This window comes from Loxodonta africana, chromosome 12, assembly GCF_030014295.1.
Source record: "Loxodonta africana isolate mLoxAfr1 chromosome 12, mLoxAfr1.hap2, whole genome shotgun sequence".
Classification (NCBI taxonomy): Eukaryota; Metazoa; Chordata; class Mammalia; order Proboscidea; family Elephantidae; genus Loxodonta; species Loxodonta africana.
In genome coordinates, this window is record NC_087353.1 from 89,166,227 (window position 1) to 89,184,256 (window position 18,030).

The 18,030-nt window shown below is 55.9% G+C and overlaps 1 protein-coding gene across 2 annotated transcripts in view; it reads left to right on the plus strand.

The window, feature by feature from the left end:
* The window catches only part of COL26A1 (collagen type XXVI alpha 1 chain), a 248,177-nt gene extending 231,943 nt beyond the window's left edge, over positions 1–16,234 (plus strand). For both annotated transcript variants that reach the window (XM_064295896.1, XM_064295897.1), the window contains exons 6-12: positions 2,329–2,427; positions 3,091–3,243; positions 5,626–5,709; positions 7,874–7,926; positions 12,095–12,139; positions 13,439–13,523; positions 14,557–16,234. In XM_064295896.1, the coding sequence (XP_064151966.1) occupies positions 2,329–2,427; positions 3,091–3,243; positions 5,626–5,709; positions 7,874–7,926; positions 12,095–12,139; positions 13,439–13,523; positions 14,557–14,717 (680 nt within the window). In that variant the 3' untranslated portion in view covers positions 14,718–16,234. The remainder of the gene's footprint in view (positions 1–2,328; positions 2,428–3,090; positions 3,244–5,625; positions 5,710–7,873; positions 7,927–12,094; positions 12,140–13,438; positions 13,524–14,556) is intronic.
* The last annotated feature ends 1,796 nt before the right edge of the window (positions 16,235–18,030 follow it).

The window sequence follows — 18,030 nt, forward strand, 5'->3', positions numbered from 1 at the left end:
GATTTCATGTAAAAATCAGCATGTCTGGCTTTACTTAAAAACCAGAAGATCCGGGGCTGGCAGTCCCTCAGGAAATAATTGGCTGCAGCTCACTCTCGGCTGCCCCTGCAGACCTGGTCCAAGCTCTGCAGCTTGCCATAGTCCCCAACATTCCTGACTGTCATACAGTCCAGCTACTGTCCTCTTTACCCACTGTGTCCCTCAGCATCTGCTCGTAGGCCCCCAGCCCAGCCCCATCCTTGCTTGGCTCGATTTTACTGCTTCCCATCATCCCCGGAAACCCTGGTGGAGTAGTGGTTGAGAGCTACGGCTACTAACCAAAATGTTGGCCATTTCGAATCCACCAAATGCTCCTTGGAAACTCTATGGGGCAGTTCTGCTCTGCCCTCTAGGGTCCCTATGAGTCGGAATCGACTCGACAGCCATGGGTTTGGTTTGGTTTTGGTATCATCTCCTGGTGGACCCTCTCAAAGGCTGATTGGGGTTGGAAGACATGTGTCTCCCTTAAGTCAGGGACAAAAGTTTTCTCTCTGCTGCTTTTATTTATTAGTCTGGGCTCTGCCCTCTGGGCCTGCAGAAGAGTAATAAAATCGTAATAATAATAGTTACAATTGGTGAATGCATGCTTTGTGGCAGGCACTGTGCTGGGGCTTAACCCTAAGTGGCTGTCGAGCTAGCACGTGTCAGTACAGCTGAACCCAAGGGTGGAAGGCTGGTGTCCATTCTAACTGGTCAGTATACATGCTGTGCCAGTTATCACATCTTTTTATATCACCCTGGGCTGCAGAGATCCCATTTCTAATCTTTGCAATAAGCTTGTGGAGTTTGGAGCTATAGGGGAGAAAAGTGAAGCTCAGAGAAGTTAGGTAACTCTCCTGGGGTGGCCCAGCAGGCCAGGGGCATTTCACCTCACTGTTTCTCTGTCCCACGGAGCCCTTGGAGGTTACATCTCCTTCTCCAGCCCTCTCCCATTTGAGCCCCAGGGTCTTAGCATCCCCTCCTAGATTCAGCTCTTCGACCCCTGCCCCCTCTCCTGCCTCCTCTGTCCTGTTTCCATGTATGAGCCTGTCCTGGTGCTGGGGGCAGTGAAAGGCCTGTGTCTCAAGTAGGGATGTCCTCCAGGGGGCCTGGGGAGGAGGAGTGGGCACTTGTCATGCTTCTGAAGGGGCTGAAGACTGTGGAGACGTGCTACAGGTCTCCTATCTCACCTTGGGCCTCTCTGGTTTGCCTGTCTAACCATTGTCCCAAGTTCTTACCTTCTTCAAATCTTCCTTCTGGAACTGAGGAGGATGGGAGCTTCCCAGCCCCCATGGGTCCAGGCCCCGAACTCTTTGGTGGGAGATGAAATGAGCATAGCGTGTCTGGGCAAGACTCTACCACGGAAAGTGCAGTTCCAAAATGTGGCCACCAGGTGGTGCACAAAACCTACAAATGGTTAAACCGCGGCTCCCCTGCATGGTCCTGGAATCCCTGAGAGTGGTTGGGAGTCTGATGCCAGCAGCCTTGGCCAAGCCCCTCCTTCCGGACCACAGAGTCACGCTGTCTGAGCTGGAAGAGACTGAAGTGCAGGCTGGCTCTGTCAGTTCAGCAAAAGCAATTCTGAGCACCCTGTGCAGGCAGCCTGGCGGGAAACAGGACTGTCCCTGGCCGCGCTGCTCAGTCTTCCACTCTTAGCCATGGGAGACTCTGGAGCCAGAGCTGTGTCCTTCGGGGCCCCAGCAAGCCCTTGCCCTGGGGTCTCCAGGGAGGCGACAGTGGGGAGCACTTGCCACAGCCTGTTTCTCCGACAGTAGGAAGTAGCCAGCAAAAGGGACGTGGAGATAAAAAACCCAAGTGTCCTGAGTGTGTGGCTCATCTACTTCCTGGCTCTGTGACCTTGAGCAAGGGACCAAACCTTTCTAAGCCTCAGTTTCCTCACCTGTAAAATGGGAACAAAAATACCTTTTGGGATTTGTTGTTGTTGGGTACCACCGAGTCAATACCGATTCATAGCGACAACAAGTGACAGAGTAGAACTGCCCCCATAGGGTTTTCTTAGCTGTAATATTTATGGAAGCAGATCACCAGGTCTTTTTCATGTGGAACCCGAGTGGGTTCGAACTGCCAACCTTCTGGCTCACAGCCGAGCACTTGGAAGTTAATAGGTATAAAAATGGTTTATAAGCTTTGATGACTGACACCAGGTGATGGTGGTGCCTTAGCTGGTTTGGGGGAACCTCGAGTGGGCGGGGCTCCTGGTGGAGATCAACAGACAGCACAGGTGGGCAGGCCTGGAGCCATCAGTGAGCAGCTTGGCCCAGGGTGTGCTTTAACTCATTCCCTTGGCAGGGCCCCCGGGACAGACAGGACCACCAGGGCCTGCAGGCCCCCCAGGGTCCAAAGGTGACCAGGGCCAGACAGGAGAGAAGGGCCCAGCAGGGCCTCCTGGTAAGGACACCCTCTTCCCCTGACAGGGCTCTGACCTTTTGGGAGGGTTGGCTGGGCTTTCTCTCTCACTCAAGCAAGTGAGGCATCCCATACACCCCTGGATCTGGCTGGGGTGCAACTGCCTTCTTGGAGCTCTGGGTTCACTCCTCCCATCCCCCATCTCTCCCCCAACCTAGGGTCATAGTTAGTTGGGCAACAGTGGCCAACTACAGGCTTATCCCCTCTGTGTGACCTGGGCATCCCACCTCATGACCTTAAGAAGGCCCTGAGGAGCTTTGGGTGCAGGTGTGGGGATGGGGCCTGCCAGGGGGTTGTTCTCAGGTCCCTCTCCCCAGCTCCTCCTGGGTCCTGTGAGGGAGTGACCCCTGGTCAGGCCCTGGGAGGCACGACTCTGCTGGAGGCTGTGTGAGTGGGGCAAGTTGAGCTCCATGGTCTGCCTCCCTCATCTCCCAGCCCTCACTCTGCTGGGCTTGGCGGGAAAGGGGAAGCCATTTCAGTTACATTCCGGAACATGCCCTTAGAGGCTGGGGCCAAGAGGCCACCACTGACTAACTGTGTGACCCTGGCCAATCCCATCCCCTTGAAAGCCTCAGTTTCCCCACCTGTTATGTCTCAGCTGCCAGGCCCAGTCCCTCACAGAAACTCCTCTTCTCCCGACTGCAGGGCTCTTGGGACCACCAGGGCCCCGTGGGCTTCCTGGAGAGACGGGGCGCCCAGGCCCCCCCGGCCCCCCTGGCCCAGCAGGCAGCCCGGGCCTCTCCACCAATGGGCCCCAAGGTGTTCTCTACTCGCTGCAGCCGCCCACGGACAAAGACAGTGAGTGTACGCCTGAGGGGCTCAGTGGGCAGGACTGGGTTGCCGTCTCCCCGGGGAGCAACTTTGCACCCCAAGGACCTGGGGAAGTAGACCCTACTCAGGGACTGGAGGATAGGTTTACAAATGAGGCTCAGCCTGGGCGGAGATTTGGGGGTGGCAGTGCTGGACTCCCACTACTCTTGGCTGAGAGTGGCCTGTCCCTGCCTCAGTGCTCAGCCCCCTGCCTCCAGGGTCCTGACCCTGCAGGAGTTACTCTGCTCACTGGCCTGTCCCATCACCCTGCCTGGCGAGGACAGCACCACAGAACCTTAATCAGTTAATAGGTGTTTACTGAGCACCTGCGCTATGCATCAGGCACACAGTTGAGGTCACTGGGGTACAGCAGTGAGCAAAACACAACCCCCTGCCCACTTGGGCCCCCAGTGGTTAAGAGAAGCTGGCTGCGCAGGGATGGGGTTGTGGGGCTGAGTACAGGGGAAAGCTGGGGTGGTGGGGAGAGTAAGAGGGGTGGGGGTGGGTAGAGATGGAGGCATCAGCCCGGGCTCTGGGTCTGAGGGACAGTGAGGGGCTTGTGGGCCCGTGGACCCAGGAGGAGCATGAGAACGATGTTTTGGTTAAGTTCCCTGGGAAACAGGAAAAGGTTTCAAGAGGAGGGTGATAGAATTGACTTTAAATTCTGAGAAGAGAGAATGGGTGGGTGGGCATCCCGGGCACTGTGGGAGACGATAGGTAGGCATTGAGCCTGCAGGCCTCACTCAAGCTTCTTGCTGGGTGTTGGGCCCACTATGCAGAGCCCACACGATGCCCAGGACTTGCCTTGTGAAGGTGGCAGTGGGAGCTGAGTGCCTACAAACCCAGAGGGTGGAGCTCTGGTACTGTGTGCAGCAGGAAGACGCTGGGAAGCTGCAGGGCAGTGGGACCCACAGTCTCTTCATTGTTGGGGAGTACCGGGTCCTGGGTGGGCCTGACCTACAGGCCAGTTAGCCCCAGCCACTCGCTCTGCCTGCCTCATCTGCAGACCCAGTCAGCCCTCTGAAGGGGGCGGTCAGGTCTGAGACCCCTCCCTCAGCTGTCAGAGATCCTAAACCTCCGGGGGCTTCTGTGTTCATGCAGCACAACCCTTACCTGAGAGCTGAAGCCTGGCCATGAACCCCGTGGCCCCCTCTGAGCCTCCGTTTCTCCATCCCTGATGGAGTTGCCCTGGGGGTTTAAAGACATGGCCTCCAGCCAGTGCCTCCACTAGGGTGGTCTCATTTGAGTGGGTAGGGTATCAGGGCTGCCTCCAGTGAGTGCACTGGGCTTGGCCAGGGCAAGGGGCAGGACCTTGGGGAGGGTCCTGGCTGTCATGGACCTTCTAGAGTGAGAGTTAGTTCACTGCCTGCAGACTTGGTTTTCTCACCTGTACTATGGGCACAATGATATCCCCCCCACCCCAACCAGGGAAGGAACGGATGATGCTTGTAAAGGGCCTTGGGGGTCTCAGGGTCAGCAGCCCCTACCCCTGGAATACCAGGAGCTATCTGAGGGCTCCAACCTGTGCTGGCCCAGCATGATGCCCTGTGTTTGGCAATGCTCGGGGCTTCCTAAGACAGGACCCCCAACCTTAGGGCCTACAAGAGAGGGAGGCGTTCCTGAGGGCTGGGGTGGCAGCATTCGGGAAGGCTGAAGGTACCCCAGCAAGGGCAACCTGTCAGGGTGGTGGTGGTCTGGGGTGGAGGTGGTCTTGGGGTGGAGGTGGTCTGAGGTGGGGGTGGTTCAAGGGGTGGAGAGGTCTGGGGGGGGTGGTCCAGGGGCAGGGATGATCCATGGGTGGGGGTGGTCCAGGGCTGGGATGGTCCTGGGGCAGGTCTCTGTGGGGTGGGCTGAGGAGTAACCACCCCATCCCAGCCATTTTCTGGGCCCTGGCTGCTCTGGATCTGGCTCTGAGGGAGGGAAGTCACATGAGGGTCCCAGACCAGGGGAGACCCCCCAACTCCCTGCCCCGGGCAGTGTGATTACCATGATGGAGGCAGCCCAAGGCACTGTAGCTTAGAGGTGGGCAGGGAGGGCTTCCTGGAAGAGACCCAAGGATGAAGCCAGTTGGGGCATCAAGACAGGCTTGTGGGGCAGAGCCTAGAGAAGAGGCCACCTGGGGTATCTGGCTTTCGGTGGTTCAGTGTGCCTGGGCATGGTGTGGGCACCGGGAGGGGGTGGGCAGGCTGGGGTTTGAAGGTCTGGAACATTCAGGTGGAGGTTGGTACCTGCTGCTCTGCCCTTTGATTGCTGGGCAAATGTGCTCTCCTGAGCGGTGGGAGCAATGGTGTCCACTGGCCAGTGGGGTTACAGGTGTCTGCCCACTCTGGGGCCTGAACGCCACTACAGGCCACTCTGCTGTCCCCGCAGGTGGAGACTCACAGCTGGCATCTGCTGTTGTGGATACAGTGCTGGCGGGCGTCCCAGGGCCCCGGGGCCCACCTGGGCCACCAGGTAAGGGAGAGGGCATTGTCCCAGGCTGGCCTGGATTGGGACACCCACTCAGGGCTTGGCCCAAACCCAGGGGCCTCGTCTTGGCAGGGTGCTGGGGCCTGGGTTAGCCCCACCACCGGGCTGCAGCTCTCCTGTGCAACTGGACAGAGGAACCTGTGTTTCTTGGTCCCAGCACCCACATGAAGCAGCCCTGGGCTGTTCTTGTGTGGCCAGAGTAGGGGAGCCCTGGGGTGCACTGAGACCCAGGCTGAGGCAGAGGCATAGGGTCAGCATCAGGGCCCTCGGGGAAATGATGGAGGAGGTCCAGTGACAGGCAAGGGGGCCCCAGCCAGCAAGACCCAAAACCAAAGGCCCAGGGGATGAGCATGACCTCCTGGTCTGACTCTCATCCTCCTCAGATCTTCACTGGGGGTGGGGGAAGAGTAAGGAGCTAGGTTGACTGCCTATCTTGGCCCCACTGCCCATCCAGCCGTGTGGATGTCATGCCTGATGGTGCGCTACCAATGAATGAATGAATGAATGAGTAAATGAGCCTTGGAGGCCAGGAGCCGGCTGACAGGCCACCTGACTACAGCTCCAGGCCTGGGAACTCATTCCCCGTCATTCACTGACTCTGTTACATGTTCAGAAAATGTGTATGGAGCACGGTGCGGTGGGCAGGGCTCCAGGTTCCCAGAGATTCTGGTGAACAAGATGAGGATTCCTGTCCGTGTGGTATAGTCTAGACTCTATTCCAACACATAGAGAGGAAGGCAAACCCTAAATAAGTCAGTCCCTGGAGAAGGACATGGTAAAGTACATGCTTGGTAAAGTACAGGGTCAGCAGAAAAGAGGAAGGCCCTCAGCGAGATGGATTGGCAAAGTGGCTGCAACAATGGACTCAAGCATAACAAGGATTGTAAGGATGGCATAGGACCAGGCAGTGTTCCGTTCTGTGGTACATAGGGTGGCTATGAGTTGGAACCGACTTGACAGCACCCAACAACAACAACACAGGAAATGGGAACATGGTCAGTGAGAATCAGAGTGGACCAGGAACCTAGAGTGGGGAGTGGAGAGCCCGCTGCTGTGGTCAGGGTGGGCCTTACTCAAAAGGTGAATTTGAACAAATGCTCAAAGCAGGTGAGGAGTAAGCATGAGCCGTCTGGGGACTTCTAGAAGCTTTGCTGCAGCCTCGGAGTGCTCTGATCGGGGGAAGTATTCGTTTGCTTGTTGACTAGATTGAGCCAGATCCGTGCTCCACTGACTGGTGCACTTCAGCCCAGGAGGCACAGGGGCCACTGGGGATGGAGGCTCACTCTTCCTCCCAGCTGACCCATGGAGGGGCCCTGGCACACAGCATCAACCCCCGTCCACCTCAGACCCAGCCTGCCCCTCTGATGCTCCCTGGCCCCTGGTGGAGATAGACATACAAACCAACAGGGGCATGGGTGGTGGCTGGTGGGGTAGGTGCCAGAAGGCTTCCTGGAGGAGGATGCTCACCCTAAAGCTAGTAAGCAAGGGCTTGCTGGGGAAGGTGGGGGGAGAGGGAAGGGCCTTCCAGGTGGAGGAAACAGCACTGGCAAAGACACGGCAGAGGAACTTTGCAGTGGGGCATTTGGGGAGATGAGCATGGGGAGGGGCCAGGCTGAGGGTTTCAGGAGCCCTGAGAGGGACCTGGCTAGATTTGCATGGCTGAAAGCTGACTCTGGGTGCCCACATGAGGGTGATGTCAGGACCTGCTATCGTGACCCAGGCAAGGTGGGTGGCCTCTGAGGGGTCCAAGTTTCCAAGAGGTGCAGATTTATCAGGGGACTGACTGGTTGAGATGGGAGGGGAGAGGCTGGGTTGACACCTCCCATCCCCCCGGCCTCCCAGGTCTTAGGCTTGGGGCAACCCACAGGTGAGGCCCTGGGAGGAGGGGCAGGTTGAGGTATGGGGGCTGCGAGGGGTCTGAGTCCCAGGAGGGATGCCCAGGGGGCTGCTCACATGAGGAGTCAGGGTGGAGGTGGGGACGATGTACCTCTCCAGCTCCCCACCATTCATTCAACAAACCTTTGTCACCCATGGGAGACAGACGCAGGGCAGGGGCTGGGGTAGGAGGGTGGGGAGTGTGTGCCTTCAGAGCTGATGGCAGTAGCCGGCTTCTCTGGCCCTGGCTGACCATCTGCAACTCCGCCGACAGGTCCCCCTGGACCGCACGGTCCCCCAGGACCCCCAGGTGCTCCTGGATCCCAGGTAAGAACTTTCCCATTTCTATCCAGGAGGGATGGGGGCCAGGAGGGCACTGCCTCCCCAAGAAAGGTGAATCCAGACTTCTTACCACCATGGGTGTCTCAGGAAGGAAGCAGCCACCAGCCCCAACCCATCTGGCCAGATTCTGGTTTTCTTAACAGCAGTACCGCTTTGCTGCCTATTCTCCCTGTACCAGGCTGTTTGAGGAATGATTAGCTTCAGTTCCATTTCATGGATGAGTTAACTGAGACCCAAAGAATGAGATTGTTACAGAGGTCAAAAGAGAGGCGAGATGCCGGGTGGCCGTGCCTGTGCAGCAGGTCTCCTGGGGGAGCCAGGGGGCTCACGCTCACAGCAGAGAGGTACCAGATGACTCCGCGGAGCAGGGAGGCAGAAAGGGGGTGGCCCTCCTGGCAGCCCTCATGTGGTCCTCATCAGGCTGGACAGAGCCCCTTCCTGGAGCTCAGGCTTTGTGGCGGGGAGCGGGGGGGTGGTTGGAGAGGTGGGTGCCAGGCTAGGGGTGGGGGGACCTCCGGGATGAGGTCAAGGAGTGTGAGGAGAGGGGTGGAAGTGTGAACTTTTGTCAAAGTGGACCTGGAACTCATTGAGCTGCAGGGAGGGAGGTTCCATGATGGCGTTTACATCTTCAAAAGGCCTCTCTGGCTCTTCTGGAGGAATGAAGATGGTGGTGGAGGGGTGTAAGGCAGGGAGACCAGGAGGAGGCCACGGGGAGGGAGATGGTGGTAGTGGTAGAAATGGAGGGAGCCCTGGTGGCGCACTGTTAAAGCACTTGGCTGCTAACTGAAAGGTCGTCGGTTCGAACCCACCAGTCTCTCCTCAGGAGAAAGATGTGACAGTCTGCTTCTGTAAAGATTTTTTAGCCTTGGAAACCCTATGGGGGCAGTTTTACCCTGTCCTATAGGATTCCTGGAAACCGTGGTGGCGTAGTGGTTAAGTGCTATGGCTGCTAACCAAAAAAGTCGGCAGTCGAATCCACCAGGCGCTCCTTGGAAACTCTCTGGGGCAGTTCCGCCCTGTCCTGTAGGGTCACCATGAGTCAGCTTCCACTTGATGGCAATGGGTATAGGATTGCTGAGTCAGAATCAACTCGATGGCAGTGGGTTTGTTTTTTGTTTTTTTGGTAGAAATGGAAAAGTGAATGTTGTAGTTTTTGTTGTTGTTGTTGTTAGGCACCGTTGAGTCGCTTCCGACTCATAGCGACCCTATGTACAAAAGAATGAAACACTGCCCGGTCCTGCGTGTCCTCACAATCATTGTTATGCTTGAGCCCATTGTTGCAGCCACTGTGTCGGTCCATCTTCTTGAGGGTCTTCCTCTTTTTTGCTGACCTACTTTACCAAGCATGATGTCTTTCTCCAGGGACTAGTCCCTCCTGATAAGATGTCCAAAGTATTTGAGCCTTGCCATCCTTGCTTCTAAGGAGCATTCTGACTATACTTCTTCCAAGACAGATTTGATCATTCTATTGATAGTCCATGGTATATCCGATATTCTTCACCAGCTCCACAATTCAAAGGCGTCAATTCTTCTTTGGCCTTCCTCATTCATTGTCCCGCTTTTGCATGCATATGAGGCGGTTGGAAATACCATGGCTAGGGTCAGGCGTACCTTAGTCTTCAAGGTGACATCTTTGCTTTTTAACACTTTAAAGAGGTCTTTTGCAGCAGATTTTCCCAGTGCAGTGAGTGAATGGACAGACAGAATGAATTTAGGGGTGACGGAAAGGGAAGCGCTAGGTTAGCTACCAGGTGTCTGCCTCGAGCAGTTGAAAGGACCCTGGAGCCATTTCCTGAGAAGGGAAGACAGAGGGGCAGAACTTGGGGAAACCAAGAGTCCCGCTTTGGACAGGTGGAGTGGGGTGCCTCTGGTGAGCTGAGTGGAGATGTTGGCGGGCAGTGGGACACACAGTTCCAGAGCCCTGAGTACCCTCTGGGCTGGCCACCACTCCAGAGGGGATGCCACGCAGGGGGCCATTGTGATTGCCCTTAATGGTATCACTTGTTCTCCCAGGGTCCTTCTCTGCAATGCTGAAGGATGCATGCTTTGCTAGTCTTCTGCCTTCTCCCTGTGGTAGCTGAACTTGGTGTTGCCCCATTTCACAGATGAGAAGACTGAAGGCTCAGCTAGGCCCAAGACCAACACCAGCCAGTAAAGGGTGCTCCAGGACCTGGAGCTCCCCTCAGCTTCCCCCATTACCCCCAAGTCTGGATTTCCTCCATACCATCCTCTCCTTATCCTGCCTTTCAGCCCTGGAGCTCTGTGAGAAGGGGGCCAAGGAGTTGGGTGTGGGTGGGGAGGGACTGACCAGCTTTGTTTGGTTTTCTGCATGGCCTGACCGGAGAGCAGGGCATGACGGGGCCATCTGTAAGTGTGGGTCTGTGGGGATGAACCTGCAAACCCAGGGCCACACCCTCTGTGGGGCAGCGGACTCTGACGGGGGCCCAGGGCACTGACGGGGGCCCAGGGCGCCGAGTGGGAGCTTGTCTTTGGCAGCCCCAGAGCTTTCCCAAGCTTGGCCTTTTCCACCCAACCAAGATGGGCAGAGGAAGGGATAGGGGCAACCTGGGTGCAGTCCAAGCTGCCCAAACTGAGAAGGGGTGACCTTGGGAGGGGGCCTCAGTCGGGGTGTTTAAGAAAAGGCTGATATAGTCTCCCCTTTTTAGGGATGCTGAGGAGATCAGGGGGCTTGGATGAGAGTCCTGTGGTCTCCTCTAGGGAGTCTGGGCCCCTGGGGCAACTCTGTGTGTGATCCTGAGCTCCTGGGTCAATGTCCTAGGTGACCTGAGCCCCTGGGTCAATGTCCTGTGTGACCTGGGCCCCTGGGTCAGTGTCCTGTGTGACTTGGGTCCCTGGGTCAATGTCCTGTGTGCCCTGGCCCCTGGGTTAAAGTGCTTTGTGACCTTAGGCCCTGGAATCAATGCTCTGTGTAACCTGGAAAGCCTCTTCCCTTCTTTGCACCTCCCGGAAGTAAGAGACTTAGAAAAGCTGGCCTGTAATTGCCCTTCTTAGAAGCAAGACTTTATGAATCTCAGCTCCGGTCTCCGTGGCCAAGGTGTCCTAGCCTGCTGCCTTATGTAGGAGGCATAGGGCAGGGGAGGAGGAGCTAGCTATGTGCTGGCCACCATAGAGACACTCTGCCACCTATAGTTTAAGTTTCAGAGCAACCCATGGAGATGGTGCCTCGTTATCCCACTTTGCCAGAACTGGTGCCTAAGGCCCAGAGAGGTTAAGCAACTTTCCCAAGGTCACACAGCCACACAGCTGGGCAATGGCACAGCCAGGATTTAAACTTCAGTGTGTCAGCTCCAAAGCCATGCCTCCTGTGTTTCTGCCTGGTAACAGATAACAACAGTGGTGAACACCTTCATCGCAGCTCTGGGTGCCAGGTTCTACTCTAAACTCGTTATAAATGTTGATTTACTTAATCTTCCTAATAACTGTGCAGCAGGTTCTATTATTACTCCCATTTTAGAGATGAGGAAACCGAAGCGCAGCTAGGTGAAGTAACTTGCTCAAGGCCACGCAGTAGCGTGGCCACAGAGATGTTACTATGAGGCTGATATTGGGTGCTGTTGAGTTGGTTCTGACTTATAGGAACCCTATAGGACAGAGTAGAACTGCCCCCACAGAGTTTCCTAGGCTGTAATCTTTATGGGAGCACATTGCCACATCTTTTCTCCCACAGAGCAGCTGGTGGATTCGAAGTGTTGATCTTTCAGTTAACAGCTGAGTACTTAACCATTGCATTACCAGGGCTCTAGTATTACCGGCTCCATTTTAGAGGCAGAAAAGGCACCCTGAGAGGCAGGGGGCTTATTCTCTAAAGAGCTGAGACCTGAGCCTGCAAGTTCCAAGCCTGGACCCTCCCTACCCTGTGAGCAGAATTAAGCACCTAAAGTTGACCGTAGACACCTCTCCATGCCAGGCTGTGCAGAGGGTGCCCTGAGACTGCAGCCCAGGTCAGGAGTCCACCCCCACCTGGGTGTGGCTGTCAAGGCCCAGGGCCCCCAGCATCCAGTCCCCAGACCCTGCCTGCCCATAGTGCCCCTGACTCCCTGGCAGGCCCCAGAGGTCTGTCTGAGACACTGAAGAGGGTGGAGAGGGTCCCCCATACCCACACAGGCTGGTGACCCATGATTTCACTTCCTAGGGAGAGCCTGGTGTGAAGGGGGAAGAAGGGGAGAAGGCCACAGAGGTAACGTATGTCTTCAGCCCTGGGAGTGGGGGCAATTCAGTGTGTGCATGAGTTTTCTAGGGCTGACATGACAAAGTACCACACACTGGGTGGTTTATAAGATCAGACATTTATTGCCTCACAGCTCTGGGGGCTGGGAGTCCGAGATCAGGTGTCGGCCATGTTGATTCCTTCTGAGAACCCTGAGGATGAATCTGTTCCCTGCCTCCCTCCTAGCTTCTAGCAATGGCCAGCAATCCCTGGCGTTCTGATTTCTGCCTTCATCTTCCCTCTGTGTGTCTGTGTCTCTTCTTCTCTTTTACGAGGACACCAGTCATATAGGATTAGGACCCACCCTGCTCCAGTATAGCCTCATATTAACTGATAACATCTTCAAAGACTCTATTTCCAAACGACTTCGCATTCACAAGTACCAAGGGTTAAGACTTCAACGTTACCTCTTGGTGTATACGATTCAACCCACAATAGAAGACATCTCTTTTACAACTCAGTAGGATGCTTTTTGGTTTTCTTTGGTTTTTGGTTTTGTTTTAAGCTTAATTAAGCTCAACCTGACAGGTCTGACATGTCATATCAGGCAAAGGCAGCTGATGGCTGGGGCTGGGCTGGTCAGGGACAGTGGCCTGGTCTTTTCACCACCAATTTTCCTTACAAAGTGGCTTTGACATCTATTTTCTCAATAAATCAGGATCTTGTCTTTGCTCATTCATGTGTAGACCGGGCCCCTGAAACATAGCCTTGATCACCACACCTTCCTGCCTAAGCTCTGAGGAGTGTCAGCCCCCCTCCTCTCTCTCGTCTGGTGTGGCCACATGCAGCCTGCCCTGGGCCTGTTCTGCAGGGTTTGCTTGAATGGGTGAATGAATGGGTGCGTGAATGGATGTGGGCGAAACACCACCTTCAGGGCCCTGTACTCTGTGCTCCACCCCTGTTATGGTGTCTTCTGAAAAGAAGGGGGTGCATGGGAAGCAGCAGACAGCCAAGGTAGAAGGAAAAGCCCAGGCTCGAGGCCAGCAGGTCTGAGCTTGAAGCCCAGGTCAGCCACTTGCAGGCTGTGTGTCCACAGGGATGTTGGTTATTCTCTCTGTGCTTCAGGCTCCTTGTTTGTGAACAGGATTCCAATCCAGACCTCACAGGGCCTGGCACATACTAGGTGTGCAGTAAGTGAAGGCTGTTTGTAGTGACGATGGTGACAGGTGCGAGGAGGTGGGGGAGGGCTGGGAGGGCACGGACAGGGTAGCAGGATGGCCCGACTCCATCCTGAAGCTGGCCCTGACACGCCCATTCCCCACCTGCCAGGGCGAGGGGGTGCAGCAGCTGCGGGAGGCCCTGAAGATCCTGGCGGAGAGAGTGCTTATCCTGGAGCACATGATTGGTATCCATGGTGAGTGCCAAGGGCCTGAGGACAGGCGGGTACAGCCTGCCCACCTAACTGGGAGTCTCCCTCCCCCACCACTGCTCCTGGGGTATGCTGGTCTCCCTACCTCAGTGCCTTCCATTCAACTGCCAGATGGCCTTCACCAAACCCCAACCTGACCATGTCCTTCCCCTGCTTAAAGACCCTCCCCAGCGGCTCCCTGCTGCCCATGGACGGCTTCCAGGCTCACCAGCTGAATTCCACAAGTTTCTCCCAAGCACAGCCCTATGCCAGTGACACAAAGCTACCACCCAAACATCCCAGGCTCCTTCCCACCTCCCTGCCTTTGTCCTTCTGCCGGTCCCTCTGCTGGTGAACCCTGACTCATACTCCAAGCCTGCTTCAAAGGCCTGTTTCTCAGGAGCCCTTCCTGAGCTTCTCCTCTCTGTCCTCACAGTGGTCTGCAGAGACTTCGGTATAGTGTGCAGTGCTGTTTCCATGTCTCTTGTGGCAGGCTGGGAGCCCCCTTGTCAGTGTGGTGACGGACACCTTTCTTGAGATCAACATTTGTTGAAGAATGTATGAACGAATGAATGGGTGAATGGATAGATGGATGGATGGGTGGATGTATGAGTGTGCAAGGAGCCGAAAACCCCCTGCTGCCAAGCTTTTAACCACTGCACCACCAGGGCTCTGTGAATGAATGAATGAATGGATGGGTCAGTAAAAGGATGGATGGGTGAATGAATGAGTACATGAGGAGCCAGCTCTGAACCACTGCACCATCAGGGCTCCATGAATGAAGAACAGATGAATGAGTGGATGAGTGAATAGGAGAATGAGTGAATGAATGGGTGAATAATTGGATGAATATATGAATGAGCAAACGAATGGATAGATGGGTGAATGAATGAGTGTGCAAGGAGCCAAAAGCCCTCTGCTGCTTTGCCCTGTCCACGCAGGCGCAGGGTCTCTTTCTCTGGCCAAGGTCTGGAAACAAAAACTCCTCCGAGTGTTCCCAAGGCCTTGTGCCAAGCCCGCCCTCCTGTTCTCTTTCCAGATTCCCTGGCTTCCCCAGAGGGGGGCTCCGGCCAGGATGCTGCTCTAAGAGCCAACCTCAAGATGAAGCGAGGTGGTCCCCCAGCTGATGGTGCTCTTGCTGCCCTGCTTGGCCCGGCTCCTGGGCAGAAGAGCGCTGGCCATGCCAGCGGGCGGAAGTAAGAGCCCAGCTCTCCAGGACAACCCCAGCCCTGGTCGGAGACCCAGCCCTAGAGCCTGTGCCGCTGATGGTTGCTGAAGAAACTCTGAGTGGGGCAGGCCAGGCTCTGAGCATGAACAGTTGTGAGGGACACTGGCTCCCAGGGCCTGGGGGCCTTGAGAACAGATGGCACCTCCAGGGGCAGGGTCTGGAGAGGATCAGCACCCTTGGCAGGCCCTCCCTTGCTCCTGCCCTCCCCCACCCTGGAGACGGAGTCTGGGTGGGCTGGGAGATAGACATGGAAATAATCATACTCTTTTATTGGGCCCCTGCTATGTCTGGGGCCCTGTGCGAGGAGCTTTATGTACCTTGTCTCATTTAATCCTTAGGAGGTAGGCTTACTGTCCCCACTTTGCGCAGAGGGAAATGGGCTCCGAGAGTGTAAATAACCTGCCCACACCCAGGTCAGGCTTTGAACCCAGGCTTCTCAGCTCCAGTGTTCTCTCTAGCCTGCCAGCTCCCTCCTCTGATGAGGAAACTCAGACAGGGAGGGCGCAGGGCAGGCGCTCCCCTCCAGCCAGCAGGAAGCCCCCGTTTCTCAGCCACCTTCCCCCGTGTCTGCTGCATGGGCTGGGGGCGGCCTGGCCTGGCCTGTAGCTACTCTCTGAGGCCAGGGAGACCCTGAATGAACCCACAACAGTCCCATGGACTCGGAAGCATGTGACAGGAGCCCTGTGGGTGCAAGGGCCAGAACCAGGTTGACATCAAACTTGGCCGCCTCTCAGCCTCAGTGAACCCGCCCACCTGAGGCTGCAGCCAGGCCCTGCCACACCCACCCCTCTCTGAGCCTGAAGGAAGGAGGATTTAATGAGAATGTGCATCCTAAAGAGTGATGTCAGGGGGTGCAGCCTCCTGCCCACCCCCAGCGTCTGGGAAATCTGTAGGGACCCCTGTTACTCAGCAAGTCTAACGTCCCCTAGACAACCCAGAAAAAGGGAAGCTGTTCAGAACCCAGGCTCTGCCAGGGAGAAAGCTCCTGCCCCTCAGGCTGTGGGCGCACAGGCGGCCTGCCCCACTGCCTCTTTAGCAGCCCAGACCACATCCCTCAAGGCCCCTCTCAGGCCACGGTCTCCTTGTGACCCAGCCCCCGCCAGTGCTCCTCTCTCTCTGGCCAAGACCCAGGACTCTGCAATGGCAGCCAACTCAAAGGTGCTAGTGCCCCTGGCACGTGTCCCCTCACAGCAGGGGCAACTCGTCTCTGGGCCCTTGGTGCTTGTGTGAGGCTCTGGGCTGGTCCCACAGGGCCTCAGCTGCTCCTCCCTGAGGCAGGCCTGCCCTCGGCCACTCTTTCTCGACGGCGGGGGCAGGCCGTCACAGGCAGGTAACACTCTAACAATAAAGGTGCTTTCCCCACTGTGGGCTGTGGCGTCATGTGTCAGTGGCGACTGTGTGTGTGGTGGTGGGCTGCCCTGCATCCTTTTGAACCTCAAGAGAACCCAGGTGGGGACTCCCGAGAGCCAAGGCCACCACAAGGCTTCAGAGGCGGGACCCCAGGGAGGGAGGTGGCTGCAAGAGTGAGGAAAGCCTATACAGCTTCCTCAGAGGCCCCCCGCCCAGCAGGGCCACATCTAGGGTGGGCCCAGCCCCTAGCTCTGCAAGGCAGACTGCAGAAGGAGTGCAAAGTGGGGGAGGCCTCAGGGCCCTGGGCAGAAGGACCCCACCCCCCACCCCCCTGCCCAGGCCTAGGGTCAGGGACATTTTCTCCTCCCTGCCCCAGCGTGAAGCGCTGGTGACTCAGTGGTTAAGAGCTTGCCTGCTAACTCAAGGGTCAGCAGTTTGAATCCACCAGCTGCTCCTTGGAAGCCCTAGGGGGCAATTCTATTCTGTCTTGTTGGGTTGCTATGAGTTGGAATTGACTCAAGGACAAATGGGTTCGTTGTTTTTTTTTTTGGTTTGGTGCCCCAGGGGAGCCACATGCTCTAGTCGGGAGCCTCACGGGCAACTCTGAGTCCCAGAGCACTGCTGAGTCACCCGTGACCATCATTTAAATGTATTAAGTGTCTGCTATGTGCTTATGTGCCCAGGACCCACCAGTAAACCAGAGCTACACCCCTGCTGGGAGCTGGATATCTGGTGGGTAAATGGATGTTACCAGTTGCCGCTGGAGTCTATTCCAACTCATGGCAACCACAGCTGTGGTGACCCAGTGGCACAAATGGTTAAGAGCTCAACTACTAAACAAGAGATTGGCAGTTCAAACCCACCCGGATGTGCCTCTGAAGAAGGGCCTGGCAATCTGCTTTTGAAAGGTCACAGCCTTAAAACTTCACAGAGCAGTTCTACCCTGTTGCTGTTAGGTGCCGTAGAGTCAGTTCCGACTCATGGAGAATCTATGTACAATAGGAAGAAACACTGCCCGGCCCTGCACCATCCTCACAATCATTGCTATGTTTGAGCCCATTGTTGCAGCCACTGTGTCAATCCATCTCCTTAAGGGTCTTCCTCTTTTTTGATGACCTTTTACTTTACCAAGCATGATGTCATTCTCCAGGGACTGGTCCCTTCCTGATAACATGTCCAAAGTACATGAGACAGAGTCTTCTTTGATGGGACTCCTCTTCCAGCCACACCGCCCTGGGCCTGAGCTGGCAAGGCTCACTCAAGGGCTGGGGAGACCCAGGGTAAGGGGAGAGTGTTGCCTAAAACCTTAGCCGGAACAGCTGGGCATCTGTGTGTGTGTGTTGAATGGGAGTTGGTCCTTACCCCTTTGATTACTTTTCCCAGGACCCAAAAAACTCAAACCCATTGCCGTCAAGTGGATTTCAACTCATAGTCCATGGTGACCTTATAAGACAGAGTAGAACTGTCCCACAGGGTTTTCCAAGGAGTGGCTGGTGGGTTTGAACTGCTGACCTCTTGTTTAGCAGCCTAGCTCTTTAACCACTGCACCACCAGGGCTCCTTTCCCAGGACAGGAGTTAGGAAAGCATGTGTCATTCTTTCATTCTTTGGCTCACTGAACAAATCTTCCCTGAGACCTTTTATTGAGCCAGGCCCTGTTCTAGGCCCTAGGGATACTCAGCAGCCAAAAGAGACAAGAATCCCCACCCGTGGAGCTGACAGTTCCAGTGGGAGAAGTAAAAGCAGGCAATAAATATATATATTTAAAGCAAACAATATGGCAGGCGAGAAGGAATAAAAGTCTTGGAAAAACTAAGGGTTGGTGGTTGTGCCTTAAATAGGGAGGTGGGGAAGGCTCCATTGGGAAGGTGATATTTGAACAAACACTGCAGCTGGAGGGGTAAGCTGAGCACCTATGTGGGGGAAGAAGATTCTA